Below are 15,065 nucleotides of genomic sequence, written 5' to 3' on the forward strand. Positions count from 1 at the left end.
ATTAATAACAATACTGGTATTCCCATTACCCCTGCTAACTGAGCAGAGACATACCTTTTAAAGTGGTGATTCTCTTATATTTAGCAGGGGGAAAGCAACTGGCCCTATCCAACCCCAGCACAACAGCCCACCAGTGGCTGTTGCTGGTATTCTTTTTAGATTGTGAGCCCTTTGGGGATGGGGGACCATCTCATTTGTGTATTACTTATTTTTCTGTGTAAACCGCTTTGAGAACTTTGGTTGAAGAACGGTATATAAATATCCGTAGTAATAGTAGTAGTTACCAATTTTCAGTTTCAAAGGGCCCATAGCTTAGTGGTAGAGCACACACTTTGTACGCAGTGGGCAACATCAAGACCTTAACACAGTGATGCTCTAGAAGCACCTTCCATGAATGGGAGGAGCCCTGTGCTTAGGCAAGGGGTACTTGAACAAGTGCAAGGGTCCTTCTGTAAATGGAAAGAGCCTCTTGCTGATGAAGCACTGTTTTGTTAAAGGTCCAGATGTTGTCCACAAAGTCCCAGGTTCAGTCCTCATCTTTTCCAATTGAAGAAACAGAGCTGGGAAAGACCCGTTAGTTTAGACCAGAAATCCTCAATCCGTATTTTCTCCATGGACCACTTTAAACTTGTTTTTGTTCTACAAATCAAAGTACGTAACTCATATAACCACCCTGAGTCTGAGGGCGGTATAAAAATTGAATAATAATAATAAATAAAATATAACTTTTAAAAAAAATGGGTGAAATGCAGATATTCTCAACTGATCTGCAACTTATCCGTGGATAGCCTGGATGGAGCTTGCAGACCACTGGTGGTCCACAGACCACAGTTTGAGAACCTCTGGTTTAGAAGGACCAATGGTCTGACTCCATGAAAAGCAGCATCATATGTTTTCATTTCCTAGTTCTCAGACCCTGATACTGGCTGTTTGCCAAAATGAAGTTTTACAGGCTGGACCAGAAAAGGAATGGAAACCCTCATTCCATTCTTCACTGTGTTTACTGGGTCTTCTAAAACACAGCTACAGTGAGGGAAATAAGTATTTGATCCCCTGTTGATTTTGTCCGTTTGCCCTCTGACACAGAAATGACCAGGCTATACTTGGAATGGTAGGTTTATTGTAGCTGTGAGAGACAGAATAACAACAAACAAACCCTCATAAGCCCAGTGCCCAAAACTCAGCGATGGATTTGCATTGTAGTGAGGGAAATAAGTATTCAATCCCTTCACAAAAGATGTCTTAGTACTTGGTGGCAAAACCCTTGTTGGCAATCACAGAGGTCAGACGTTTCTTGTAGTTGGCCACCAGGTTTGCACACAACCCAGGAGGGATGTTGTCCCACTCCTCTTTGCAGATCCTCTCCAAGTCAAAAAGGTTTCGAGGCTGATGTTTGGCAACCCGAACCTTCAGCTCCCTCCACAGGTTTTCTATGGGATTAAGGTCTGGAGACTGGCTGGGCCACTCCAGGACCTTCATGTGCTTCTTCTTGAGCCACTCCTTTGTTGCCTTGGCTGTGTGTTTTGGGTCATTGTCATGCTGGAATACCCATCCACGACCCATTCTCAATGCCCTGGCTGAGGGAAGGAGGTGCTCACCCAAGATCTGACGGTACATGGTCCCGTCCATCGTCCCTTCGATGCGGTGAAGGTGTCCTGCCCCCTTAGCAGAAAAACACCCCCAAAGCATAATGTGTCCACCTCCATGTTTGACGGTGGGGATGGTGTTCTTGGGCTCATAGGCAGCATTCCTCCTCCTCCACACACGGTGAGTTGAGTTGATGCCAAAGAGATTGATTTTGGTCTCATCTGACCACAACACTTTCGCCCAGTTCTCCTCTGGATCATTCAGATGTGCATTGGCAAACTGCAGACGGGCCTGTACATGTGCTGCCTTGAGCAGGGGGACCTTGCGGGCACTGCAAGATTTCAGTCCTTCACGGCGTAGTGTGTTACCAATTGTTTTCTTGGTGACTATGGTTCCAGCTGCCCTGAGATCATTGACAAGTTCCCCCCGTGTAGTTCTGGGCTGCTTTGTCACCATTCTCATGATCATTGCAACTCCACGAGGTGAGATCTTGCATGGAGCCCCAGACCGAGGGAGATTAACAGTCATTTTGTGTTTCTTCCATTTGCGAGTTATCGTGCCAACTGTAGTCACCTTCTCACCAAGCTGCTTGGCGATAGTCTTGTAGCTCAGTCCAGCCTTGTGCAGGTCTACAACCTTGTCCCTGACATCCTTCGACAGCTCTTTGGTCTTGGGCATGGTGGTGAGTTTGGGAGCTGAGTGATTGCTTGCTTCTATGGACAGGTGTCTTTTATACAGGTACTGTAACAAGCTGGGATTAGGAGCACTCCCTTACAGAGGGTGTTCCTCATCTCAGCTCGTTACCTGCATATAGTGAAAAGACACCTGGGAGCCTGAAATCTTGCTGGTTGATAGGGGATCGAATACTTATTTCCCTCACTACAATGCAAATCCATCGCTGACTTTTGGGCACTGGGCTTTTGAGGGTTTGTTTGTTGTTATTCTGTCTCTCACAGCTACAATAAACCTACCATTCCAATTATAGCCTGGTCATTTCTGTGTCAGAGGGCAAACGGACAAAATCAGCAGGGGATCAAATACTTATTTCCCTCAGTGTATGCTACTGGGTAGCAAGTAGCAGGAATATCCTCCTCTCTTCCCTAAAGCAAAGCATGATGGGACAGGCGGGATATTCACTTACTTGGCCCTGCGGAGCAGCTTCACAGCCTCTTCACTCCGGCCCTGTGCCACATACAGTAGACTTAATTCTAGCAATGCATTGGGTACCAAGTAGTGGTCGTACCGGATCCTCTTTTCACTGCAGATAATAGACAGACATGGAAATTAGGAGAGTCTTTTTTGTTGCTGTTATTGGAGGCCAATGCAGTCTTGATCTAGGGAATGCAGTGAACGTACACATTGGGACAGACAGGCTAAAAGTTCCATTAAATGGAACACAGATAGGAATCAGATTGTGAGGTTTTCAAAAGGAACAGTAGGTAAATTGGGTTTATGAAGCAGTGGCAGAGTGGCTATATTGTACCAAATGTTGAAGTATGAAGAGCAAAGACAACTGTCCTAATGGGACATTATATTTCTGGCTTCCCTTCAGGGTTCTCCATCAGCCAGAAGAGACAAGCCAGATTAAGGTGGCGGGTGTGTGAGTGAAATAGTCTGCTTTCACATTTCAAATAGGAAATGGGACAATATGGGAAGTGTTTTCAAATGGGGAAAAAAATACTGTTTCATGTAATTATGGAAAAGGTAAGCAACAACCCATGCGCATCCCTAAACCAGACAGGCCCAAGATCAGCCTGCACCAAGTTTCAGGGTCTGAGGAAAGGCGACAGGCATCCCTCTTCTGCCAGAAAGAATTAGCATCCTTCATTAGGGAATGCAGGGGTGCACCTCCCAAACCACACTGCTTCTTCCAAAGAGCTCTTGAGCATCTCACCTGCCATGGACAGCACTGAAGCAGGCTTCAGCCTCTGCCGGACTGTGCAAGTGCTTGAGAACTAACCCTTTGAGAAGCAGTACCAGACACTGGTCATCCACTTGGTACTCACTGGCTGGGTGGGGTGGGGCGAGAAGAGCATGTGGAGAGAAAAAGCACACAAGAGCTGTGAACCAGGCTCAGTAGCTGCCACCCAGTCCCAGTCCCTCCCCACAAGGGGTGTTAAGCAAGGTAAGCATCCATATTGCTGGTGCAGCAAACTGTTTCCCTGCTTGACCCCCCACAGCTAAGAGGAGGACTCAAGGCCTTCCTTACATGGACTCCCGGCCCACACATAACATATCCCAGGATCATGAAGCTGAACAGTCACGTCTTGTAGAAACAGGCTTGAGGGGAAACAAAAGACACACATCTGGTGCCAGGTCTCCCTCAGAGAGGAAAGCCCCTGACCTTATTTCCAGGGACCACCAAGAAAGATGCACAGTTGTCACTGTGTACCTTCCAGTACAGAATACTATGATCTTCGTCGGATTGGTGGCTGGGCTGGTTAGCACAAAGAACCTCTGTGTAACTGTTGAGTGTCCACTAGCCCGGGGGCAGGGGGTGGCGCACTACAGATACCTGCCCTAACCCCTGGTAGGATTGGGCCTCCTCCCCTTGCTGTGGCAATGGACGCAGGTTTTGCTGTGTTACATGAAGCATCATGGAGGGTGGGAGGCATGGTAGGTGGCAGCTGCGGGCAAGAACAGCTGCTGAGAATGAGAGGAAACCAACATCCCCCGCAACAGTGGAGAGGAGGGCAGGTTGGAAGGGGACCACCAAAGGTCATCTTGCTACGTGTCTCCACAAATCTAGAGCCAGGATTCACTGGTGTTCATTCTAATGGGGTAGATGTTATTGTTTCAGAGAAATTCCTCTCAAAACATCAGGGCAATTTCTAGCAAGGATTTGATAAAATAAGAGGAGTTTTGGAATCAATAATAGTTCCCAGCCTCTTTGGCCTTCAGTCCCTGTCACTGGACCCAAAACCCCTGTTACTGCTCTGAAAATCAGTGAAATTCAACCTGCTTTTGGCAAATAATTCCAGAATTCTGCTCCTCTTTAAATACTGAGCCTGGACTACAGCATATGCAACACATATTAACTATGTTGTATTCTGAGAACATAATTTGGGATTATTTTCACACCCACACTTTTTTGCTTTGTACCCCCAGCAAATGTTCCCTGTAACAGGGATTCCCAGCTGCTGTTGACTACAACTCCCATCATCCCCAGCCAAAGTCCACTGCAGCTGGGAATGATAGGAGTTGTAGTTAAAGTCTGGGAAAGCATGTTACAGGGATCCCTGGCCCCAGCCCCACTCTGCCATTTCCATGAAACTCATGTGCTACCTGGCACCTCTTGCAACCTCTTCTCAGCCTGTGTCAGGGTTTCTAGAGTCCCCTCCAGCAGCTCCTGCCGCTTGCCCAGGACTGTGAATCCATTCCACATGTACATCATCTCCTGGGGAAGGAGAAAGTGGCAGTAAATTGTGATGGCCCAAAGCAGTATGTTGCAGGATAATGCTGCGGCAAGGAACAGAACTCACATGTACAGTAACAGGAGATTTGGTTCCCGGCCTTCCATACATACAGAGGTTTACATTTCTAAACAAACAGCAGTCTAGGTGTTCAAGCTGGTCTGGAAGTGACCTCTGCTGACTCAGCAATCCTTCGCCTGGAACTTGGGTGGCAGGGGAGCTGGCTAACTGCTCAGTGTCCCAGTAAAGGCCCTCTGCGTGGACTTAGAACTATTCTTTATGACCTCTTCACAAGTTCCAGGACTGGGTTTTCAGCCAAGAGCCCTGCTTATGCTAAGGGTGGGAAACCTCATCCCAGAAGTCCAAATCAAACCCTTTCCCCACTTCCCTATGACCCAGAGGTGCACCTAGGTAATTTTAGAGCCTAAAGGCCTTTGGAGGCCCCACCACCACCACGGCGCAAGTTAAGCATCATTCCCCTACAAACATACACACCGTAACACATGCAGTATTTCAAACACATGGATTCTTGAGTGCACAAACAGCAACTGAACTCATAAGGATGTAAGAATATTAAAAAGGTTTTTTTATACAAATATGCATTAGCAGAAACATTTCAACACGCAACTTAACATATTCCCATCCCACATATTTCTTTCCCCACCCCACTCTCTGTCTCTAAAAGGATTTGGGGGGCCTCAGGGGTTGTGGAGGCCCTGAACTTTTGCCCAGAAGTCTAGGAATAAGAGCGCCTGTGCTATGACCCGTTACATTTCACCACACTCTGCTGTTGGGCTTGCTACAAGTCCATGGGCAGCTGTAACAGGGACACCAGTGACAGAGGGTCCAAAGCTACTGTCAAGGCCTGCCAGGCAGTATGATTACCTCTGCAGCTGGTAATTCCTTCCCTGGCAACTCCCACCTGCCTGCAAGTAGGCAATAGCCTCTCCTTTCTTTCCATGCCACTTTTTGCCAATCCAGGGAAGAATCTGGCTCCCAAAATTTGCAGCCAAGCATACACAACTGCAAGAATGTGAGTGGATGCATGTCTCTCTGATGTAGGCACGTGTGCAAATATGCTTATGTGCATGTGTTCACATACATGAGTTAGGGCAGAGTTAAAAAGAGAGCGCACATGCAGAAAACTGTATGAGAAATTTAGAGAAGCTGCATAAAAATAAAGCTGCCTCTTCATTTTTAAAGTGTGATCCATGAATCCAACTATAATCGGCATGGCAGAGAGGTATGACCATAAAAATTTCCCCTTCCTTGAGACCATGACCTCTCACCCCCCGCCCCGCAAATGCCTATTCAAGAAGACAGTTCCCACCAGGAAGAGTGGACACCCATCTCTACCCACAAACATCTAGCACACATATCCCCTCCTCACCAGGGCTGCCACCGGCAAGGGAACATGCTCGCTGGCTTTGTAGCGCCTCGCTTTGCGAATGGCAAACTTCTCTGTGGGTGGAGACTTCCCCGCTATCTTCTGCTTGAAGGAGGAAACCTGCCTGCAAAGCAAAGACAGACAGAGAGTCCTGTGGGGATCTTGCCATAGACATTGTCTCAGTTCTTTGTGTGGGGCATGTTTCTCTATGTTGGCTTGGGGGTGGAGTCACAGTTTGTTTGTTAGCCTTCATACTAGTTGCCTTGAATTCAAACTTCAATTCAAGTTTTCCCTCTCTCTGCATAAACTACTGCTAGTCTGTTTATTGTTTCTTAGCTTACGTTTAGTTAGTAATAAATATCAAATTCTTGTTTCTCCATTACAGTTGGCTTCTTGTTCAATTACTTACAGAGGATAAGTAATTACTGTGCAACAAGTCCTACTGCAACTTCCCTCCCAACACACAGTATATCCTCTCTCTGCTCCCTGGAGGACTTAATCCAGTTTGCTGGGACTTCTTGGTGATGCTTCCGCACACCACACCACACCACATGGGGTAGCACCAGACTTCCATCACAACTGGCAACCAGACATGATCCCTCACACTTCAGTTCTTTAGCAACGCTCACAAGGGCCAGTTCCCCATATTTCTGCACAGGAGGACACTGTGGCAAGACATTTCCCTATGCAAATCAGGGGCTCCTAGGAGCACTTCAGCCATATAGCTGTAACATGCGAAACAGCATCTGTGATGGATGGATGGCTTGTCCCTCCTCCAGACAGAGGCCTCTGCTCAAGCTCTCCCTCTCCCCAAGAGTCAAAAGCAAGCAGGACTCTCACCTAAAGAGCTCAGCCTCTTCCTCACCAAAAGGTCGCGGCTCTTCCGGAGGCAGCATGCTAAGGAAGGCGGCTTTCATGTACACGTACATTGCCTGCAGGGGAGCAACAAGCACTTCAGGGAAGGAAGAAGCCCAGTGGGGGAGAAGGGAAGGACAGCAGCTGCTGGTCTCCTTGAGGCCCGGCTGGTAGCCTAGCAGGTGGAATCCTCCTGAAAGAGCGGCGACAGGGAGAGCAGAGCAGAAAAAGGAAGCCCTGCAGCTGCAGGCACCGCCAACGAGAGGGTATTCTCAACCCACGCATTCAGGGAGACTTGCTAGTTGGGAAGAGGGGAAGTGAGGTTGTGCCCACGACCTCAGCCACGTGCTCCCCAGGGCCAGGGGGAGGGTCGCAGCTCACCCGCCTTCCCCCACAGACGAGCAGTGGTGGCGTTCCCTTTGCCGTGCCGCACGCCCACACAAGAAGCGGTGAAGAGAAACGAGGGGAGTGGGAGGACCTCCCCACCCCGCATCCCAGGGTGATCCGGGGCACAAGTGTGGCGGCTGCTTTCATTACAGCAGCAGCTCTGCATGGCAACTCCATCCCCCAGGTCACTGCCAGAAATGGGGAAAGCCATTTAACCCAGCAGTGATCAACCTGGGCTAAAGGCTGGGTTAAAAACTTGAGCTTGATGCGGGGGCAGCATTGGGAATGATCCCGGTGCTTCACATGCACAGCACAGCCCAGGCTGGGCTGCATGTGTGAACAGCCTCAATGTGTAGCAAATGCAAAGTCCGGGGCCGAGATTGCTTGGAAGCCACTCCAACCCCTATGCACAAGGTATGCTGACTAACGTGGAGGGGCACTCTTCCCCACAAAGGGACCCCCCCCAAAAAAAATCACTGAGGGCATGCATGGTCCCAGCAGACAGAGTGCTGGTATTGGCCCTTGGGCAAATCAGTATTTGTCTCAGTGCCGTTTCCAAAATGGAAACAGTTGGATGGAATTTAGAGATGTGCACAGAACCGGCTGGCCCGGTTCAGTTTGAGTCTGAACTGGATCTGGATTGGGCCAGTTCAGTCTAGCGCACACGCACACGCACATGCGCGCGTGCACACACACACACACACACACACACACACACACACACACAGACAGAGTTTGGTTTGGTCTGGTCTGGGGAGGTTCGCAGACCAAAATGTTTTTTTTTAAATCTCCCCCCCCCAATTTACCCCCTCCAGGGGGCTTCTCTGAGGCGGGGGGGGTGTCCATGGAGGTTCCTCCTCCTCCTGCCAGCCTCAGTTATGCAACCATTGTCCAGTTTGGGTGGTCTTTGGCCGTTTCCGGGCCTTTCCACCAGCATGGTGGCCATTTTGGAGGCTGCCACGCATGCACAAATGGCCCTTGCATGGCCTGGGATGACTCAGATTTAGAATTTGGATCATTAATGTTTTTGTTGGGTTTTTTAAAAAAACATTTTGGTCCACGAACAGCCAGGGGAGGTTCGGTCCAGGGTTGAACCGAACTAGGGGTGGTTCCGCTCAACCTTGAACTGAACCAGCTCAAAGTCGAACCAGTTCAATTCCGAACCTGTTTGCACACCCCTAACAGAAACTAGGACAAGCAGCTCCATGTGAAGGTACAACCAGCCCCGCTGTGCAAGTTGTCCTAATCCTCGTTTGGTCCGGGAATAGTTTGAGCAAAGTGAAGCAGCAGCAGCAGCAGCTAATCCAAGATTGCTTGCTGCTTTGCAGGGGAAGACAACTCTGGGTATGATTCCGATCCCATCATGCAAAATATCTTGGGCTGGCCCTGTATTTACTTAAAAGCTAGGAAGAAATACTCCAGATCATGCTCACTATAAGCAACTCTGCCTTGGGGCACTCCTTGAATGCCAAGCCCCAAAGTTGGCAGAAGTTCTACTACTGCTATGCATATTGTATTTATATACCACTTTTCAACCAAAGTTCCCAAAGCAGTTTACATAGAGAAATAATTAATAAATAAGATGGCTCCCTGTCCCCAAAGGGCTCACAATCTAAAAGAATCATAAGATAGACACCAGCAACAACCACGGGAGGGATACTGTGCTGGGGTTGGATAAGGACCATTGCTCTCCTCCTGCTAAATAAAGAGAATCTCCACTTTTAAAAGATGCCTCTTCGCTCAGTTTCCGGGGGACTCTCCTACTCAAGCTATACACTGAGCCCTGTGGCTCAGGAGTCCTGTGCAGCACTGGAAGAGCTATGGGGCCTTAGTGCTCGGTGGCTCTTTTTGGGACAGAGAGAAAGAGGCATCCTTAATTTTCCAGGACCAAGGTCCATCTCAAAGGAGGCCCAGTTGGTTAACCTTGTAATGCATCCTCCTCCCTTCCCACCTCCCAACAGATCTGATTAGGCTGCTTATTCGTTGCTTGTTTCCCACCTTGGACCAACGATTCTCTTTACTCAGGAGGTCTGCATAGAAATAGGCCATCTTCCACATTCCTTTGTAGGCGAAGCACCACATCAGCTCCCAGTAGCACATGTGGTGAAACTGCTTCCAGGCCTGCTGGACCGAGCAGCCCTCCTCAAATTTCTTGATGGCCTAGGAAGAGATGGAGAGGACAAGAGTCAGTCAGACCGAACACAGTTCAGATTTTTTTTCCTTGCAAGCATAGGGCAGGAGTTATATATTGGAAGGAAATTATCTTGCCATACGGCTGAAGATATGATTTGCAGGGAAGGGAGCCTTGTGTACACCATAATTCTACAGGAGTGGGAGAATACAGAAGAAGAACGTAAGACAAGCCCTGTTGGATCAGGCCCAAGGCCCATCTAGTCCAGCACAGGGATGTGTGAACAGGTTGGAAACTAACCTGTTCAACATCGAATCGGTTCAGTTCAATGGCTCGATACTAGACCGAACCGCTCCCCCCACCCCCACTGGAAGTGAAGGACTCTGCACTGTCTCATGTCTCAATGACAGAGGGGAACAGACTAGTGAGTCAGAGGGCTAGAGGGGTCAAGACACTGGTCATCCCTTCTCTACTGCTCTGACACTATCCCTTTGATATGTAGAATGCTACTCTTAGGGACTTTCTGCCTGCCTTCCACTTCCTCTTTCCCTTTCTTCTCCCTTGCAACACCCACGCTCCTCTCTCCCTGCACCATGTGTGCAGAGATGCAGAAACCATCCCTCTGCATCCAGCTAGCTAGCTAGATTAGAGATCCTATCTCTCCACTTTACTATCTAGAATGGAGTTCACCAATAAAGACTCCTTATATTGATTTGAAACTACGAACGGGCTCCAAGTTTCTTTTACTCTCAGTATACACACACGCCTAGGCAGACTCCGCTGTGTTTTGCCTCTGTGCACTCCACTGTAATAGAAGGGTATCTCTTACCAGAGAGAATTCCCAACACCCCCCACATCAGTATCGAGCTGAAACCAACCCACCACCACCCCGCCGGTCTGTTTGGGGGTTCTAAGTTTAAAGATTTTTTAAAAATATATTAAAAACAACACAGAAATAAAAATTGCCGCTGCCACTCTAGAGGCTTCTCTGAGGCCACGGGGGTGTCTGTGTGTCTCCAGATGTCCTCCCCCCATTATATTACAAATCGTCTGGTTCAGGCTGTCTTTGACCTGTTAACGGGCCTCACCCCCATTTTTGGAGGCTGCTACACATGCACAGCTGAGGTTTCACCAAGCACACTCATATTTTGCACTCCAATTAAATTAATGTAAACACATACAAAATGTATTTTCCCTTTTAACTATTGACGAATGCACATGACCACAATTAAATGCTTTATTCTGAACTCAGTAGGAGGGTCTTCTAGGCTTTGGGGTGGTATCGCTATCTCCAGCTCCAGCAAGGACTAGCATGTCTAAATCAGTGGAAGACAAAAGGGATGGCAGGAAGGAGGCGCTAAGAAGGGGGGTTGTGATCAGACAGGGCAGAGAGAGCTCCACCTTAAATATTATAATCAATAACCACCACTTATTAAACAGTGAAGTTTTCAGTACAGGAGCTCAGCACAAAAGTCCAAATCCTGATCTGGCTACACCTCCAGATGGGCAGACATGCTGGGCCAGAGCTCCCCACCGGTGCCCACCTGCTTGGGCAAAGCTTCTCACCTCACTGATGTTGCCTTTGATCTCCTCTATCCTCCCAGCAAAGAACAGGAAAATGGCACTCTGCAAAATGGAAGGAAAAGGGGGCTCAAGTATGGAGGAGCTACTGCAAAGAACACCATGCTCAGCCCCCTTGATGAGAGCCAACCCAGAGCCACTCCACAGCCAGGTGAAAGAGAGTCCACTGTGCATCTCCCCACACCAAACATGGGGGTATGGGCTTGTTTCAAAAGACAGTAAACATGTGCCCCCCAACCCCTCTAAGCCTGCATGTGCCCCTGCAGCCTTGTCAAAGATGGGATGGGGCCTGAGTTAGGATTTCAGAGGCACTACTGGATAGAGGGGTGCCTGGCAGGTATTTCCAGCATCACCACTGACTGCCTAGTCTCAAACACTGAAGACTTTGAGATCACCCAAGGCCAGATGGGGTGGCGGAGGTGGGGTGGGTGGGAATAATTTTAATCCCAAAACAGTAGTCAGAAACCAAAGCAATGAGAGACTACCTGGCCTAAACACACAATATCAGGTGTACGGGATCAACCTGAGGCAATGTCAGGGGAAAAACAGAGGTCCAATCAACAAAGGTTCCTCAGAAGATGTGGGCCTGGTCCATACATGCAGCAGAATTGTACAGTAGGACAGGGTGGCCTATCTGAGGCTCTCCATCTTTCGTTGGGCTACGACTCCCATCATCACTGGTAACAATAAATTGTGGCTAGGGATGTTGAGAGTTGTAGCCCAGCAACAGCTGGAGAGCCTCAGGTTGGCCATCCCTGTAGTAGAGCCTGGAGGTGAAAAATGGCCACCACTGAGGGTAATTTATGAAGGCTCCCTCACATTCATAAAAAGATGCCCTGCAAGAAGAAAACTGGCACAATCAGGAACAAATGTTCCAGTCCTTACTGGGCTAGATTTCTGGTTTCAGGAAGATGTATTTGTAGCAGAGAATGAAGGAGTGCAATCCCCCCACCTGCAGTCCGTCCTACCACTTTATAGAGATCCAACTCAAGCCTTTAAAAAGCATGGAGCACCAAGTGTTCACAGTCTTAAGAGAAATAAGATCTTGAACCAGAAGGCATGCAGTCTTCCCACTCCAGTCACCAAGTAGGGAAAGGGAAACTGCATTGGCACCTCCTAGAAGCATGATTTAGTCATGAGTCAGTCCCTATTTATGGGCTCTAGCAAAGTCTCTATGGAGGAGAATACAAGCACACATGGGCCAGGTGAGGGAGATGGAGGGGTTGCCACATCCCATAATGTGACACAGTTTCTTTTTATACTGTGAGCCCTTTGGGGACAGGGAGCCATCTTATTTGTTTGTTATTTCTCTGTGTAAACCGCCTTGAGCCATTTTTGGAAGGGCGGTATAGAAATTGAATTAATGATGATTGATGATGATGATGATGATGATGCAGCCATGTGGTCTCTTACCGTAGGGTAGCGGGAGAGGTATGGACTCAGCAGGGCTTCAGCCTCTGTGAAGTCATCTTCACCAATCCCTGGGGTGGGGGCACAGAAAGAAAGAGGGTTAGTCTTCCCCCCCATGAAGCACTCTCTCCCTCAATGTTCCAAAGCAGAGCAACTTCAAGATATGTTGTCACCAGTGATCCCTCTAACGGGAATTCACAGATGTTGTTGACTACAACTCCCATAATGCCCAGCCAAAGGCCACTGCAGCTGGGGGTGCTGGGAGTTGTAGTGAACAACATCTGGGAATCCCTGTTAGAGGGAACGCTGGTTGTCACTCCAATGGGCTGTGTCACACAATCCATGAGATTCACTCCAGAATCCTTCACAGAGTCATGGAGGATGCTGGGGGGCCCTTGGGTCGGACATTGCTTTGCTGTCATCCTTGTACAAAACTACCACACAGGGCTGGTCCTGCCTTGAAATGGGCTGAGAAGCCAGCTCTGAAGCTTTCCACTCCATTCCAGGATTATGTGGCACTTCATGTGGCCACCAGCTGGTCCTCTCTTCCCTTTTACTAGAAAATTTAAGGACTGCTGAATTCACCCCATTAATTCCTCACTGCCACCATTCAAATTTACAGGGCACCAAAGTGTTTCATGTATATTATCTCAGTAATCCTTACACCAACCATATAACTATTAACATTCCCATGTTACAGAGTGATTGCTTGTTTGAGACATGGCTTAGGTGAACTTGAACCCAGGACTTCCCAGCTATGCGACTGCAGCTCATGTTCTCTCTCTTCACAGTTCAGCTTTAGGCAAAATAATGACACCCTCATTATTATTCCTCCTCCTCCTCCCCTGCTCTCCTCACTTCTACAAATAAAATCTCCCAACTAATTTCTGCAATCAGAGTAGATAATGCAAATCCAAGCCAACAGCTAGAAGACATTTTGTTTCCCTCTTGAGGAGAAGGCTTGATCCTACAGGGGAAAGCTGCCCACTGTGGAGAAAGGGGTCCAGATCCCTGACCCACTCGGGTGCCAGTTTCCCCATAAGCCATCATTCTCTGTCCTGCTCCTCAAGGCCGAGGGGCAGACACTCCCATGTCTTTACCTAAGATGAAGGTAAGAAATGTGTAGTAGCACAGTAGCAGCATTGTGCAAAGCAAAGCCCTCAGGTTGGGTGTAGTGGCCCCCTGATGCAGTTGCCGCAGGCCATACTCCTGTTGGGGGAAAACAAAACACACACACACACACTCAGGCAAGTCCGAAGGGCTAGGCAGGTCTCCCTCTCCTATAATTCCTAGCTCCCGGCTTTGTTTACAGTTAAAGGCCTGCCATGAAAGCTTCTGCACCCACATCCCTGTTGCACCCAAACACACAGGATCTTAAGCATGGGAGAAGCAGTGCATGTCAAGGCATTGACATCTGCTTCTCAGAACTGGAAGAAATGGCACACAGTACTGCCTGAGCCTCCTCAACTCTTGCCTCTTAGCCTCCTTATAGGCTTGATGGATAGCAGATAGTGTTCCATCCAAATCAGGATTCTTTGGGCTTCCTTTTGAAGCAGCCGAGACCTCCACCCTTTTGTTCACTGATGAGGGCCTCAATGCTATCTGTCTGTCTAGATCAGGGCTGCTCAGCTTCAGCCCGCCTGCAGATGTTGGCCTACAATTCCCATAATCCCTGGCTATTGGCCACTGTGGCTGGGGATTATGGGAGCTGTAGTCCAAAAACAGCTGGGGGGGGGTAAGTTGAGCAGGCCTGGTCTAGATTCATATGACAGGTCTCTAGAGCTCGTAAGCCCCAAACAGGGTATGCTCGTAAACATTTACTTAATTATTCTGCGGGGAGTGTGTTAGCTCCCGAGAGTCAACATTTTGCTACCCTAAGTAGCTATACAGCACGATCTGAGCATTGCATCCCCCATGACTTGGCAAGAGATCCTGGGATGAACATCGAAAGTTGCCTTATATACCAAGTGAGATGTCTTCCTAATTGGGGAGGGTCCCTAGCTGAGTAGTAGAGCAAATATGTAGAAGGTCCCAGGTTCAGTCTGCAGCACATGCAGTTAAAAGGATCTCAGGTTATGGGGATGGGAAAGACCCCTCTCTCTGCTTGAGGTGGATGCTTAGGCACAGACTGTCCATTAAAGCAGACAGGACTAGGCTAGATGGACCGATGGTGCATCGGATTATAAGGCAGTGTCAAAGAGGCACCTTTTAACGTGGTGATTCTCTTTATTTAGCAGGGGGAGAGTAACGGGCCCTATCCACCCCCAGCACAGTACCTCCAGTGACTGTTGCTGGTGTCTGTCTTGTGTTTCTT

The 15,065-nt window shown here is 48.5% G+C and overlaps 1 protein-coding gene across 6 annotated transcripts in view; it reads right to left on the reverse strand.

Annotated features, from left to right (window-relative positions):
• LOC128342947 (tetratricopeptide repeat protein 39A-like) overlaps positions 1-15,065 on the reverse strand; it is a 42,889-nt gene that overhangs the window by 3,557 nt on the left and 24,267 nt on the right. For all 6 annotated transcript variants that reach the window (XM_053291189.1, XM_053291188.1, XM_053291185.1 and 3 more), the window contains 9 exons: positions 13,852-13,960; positions 12,755-12,822; positions 11,327-11,386; positions 9,628-9,789; positions 7,228-7,319; positions 6,391-6,511; positions 4,873-4,984; positions 3,482-3,596; positions 2,729-2,845 (listed from right to left, as the gene is read on the reverse strand). In XM_053291189.1, coding sequence (XP_053147164.1) covers positions 2,729-2,845; positions 3,482-3,596; positions 4,873-4,984; positions 6,391-6,511; positions 7,228-7,319; positions 9,628-9,789; positions 11,327-11,386; positions 12,755-12,822; positions 13,852-13,960 — 956 coding nt within the window. The remainder of the gene's footprint in view (positions 1-2,728; positions 2,846-3,481; positions 3,597-4,872; positions 4,985-6,390; positions 6,512-7,227; positions 7,320-9,627; positions 9,790-11,326; positions 11,387-12,754; positions 12,823-13,851; positions 13,961-15,065) is intronic.

This window comes from Hemicordylus capensis, chromosome 2 (assembly GCF_027244095.1).
Source record: "Hemicordylus capensis ecotype Gifberg chromosome 2, rHemCap1.1.pri, whole genome shotgun sequence".
Lineage (NCBI taxonomy): Eukaryota > Metazoa > Chordata > Lepidosauria > Squamata > Cordylidae > Hemicordylus > Hemicordylus capensis.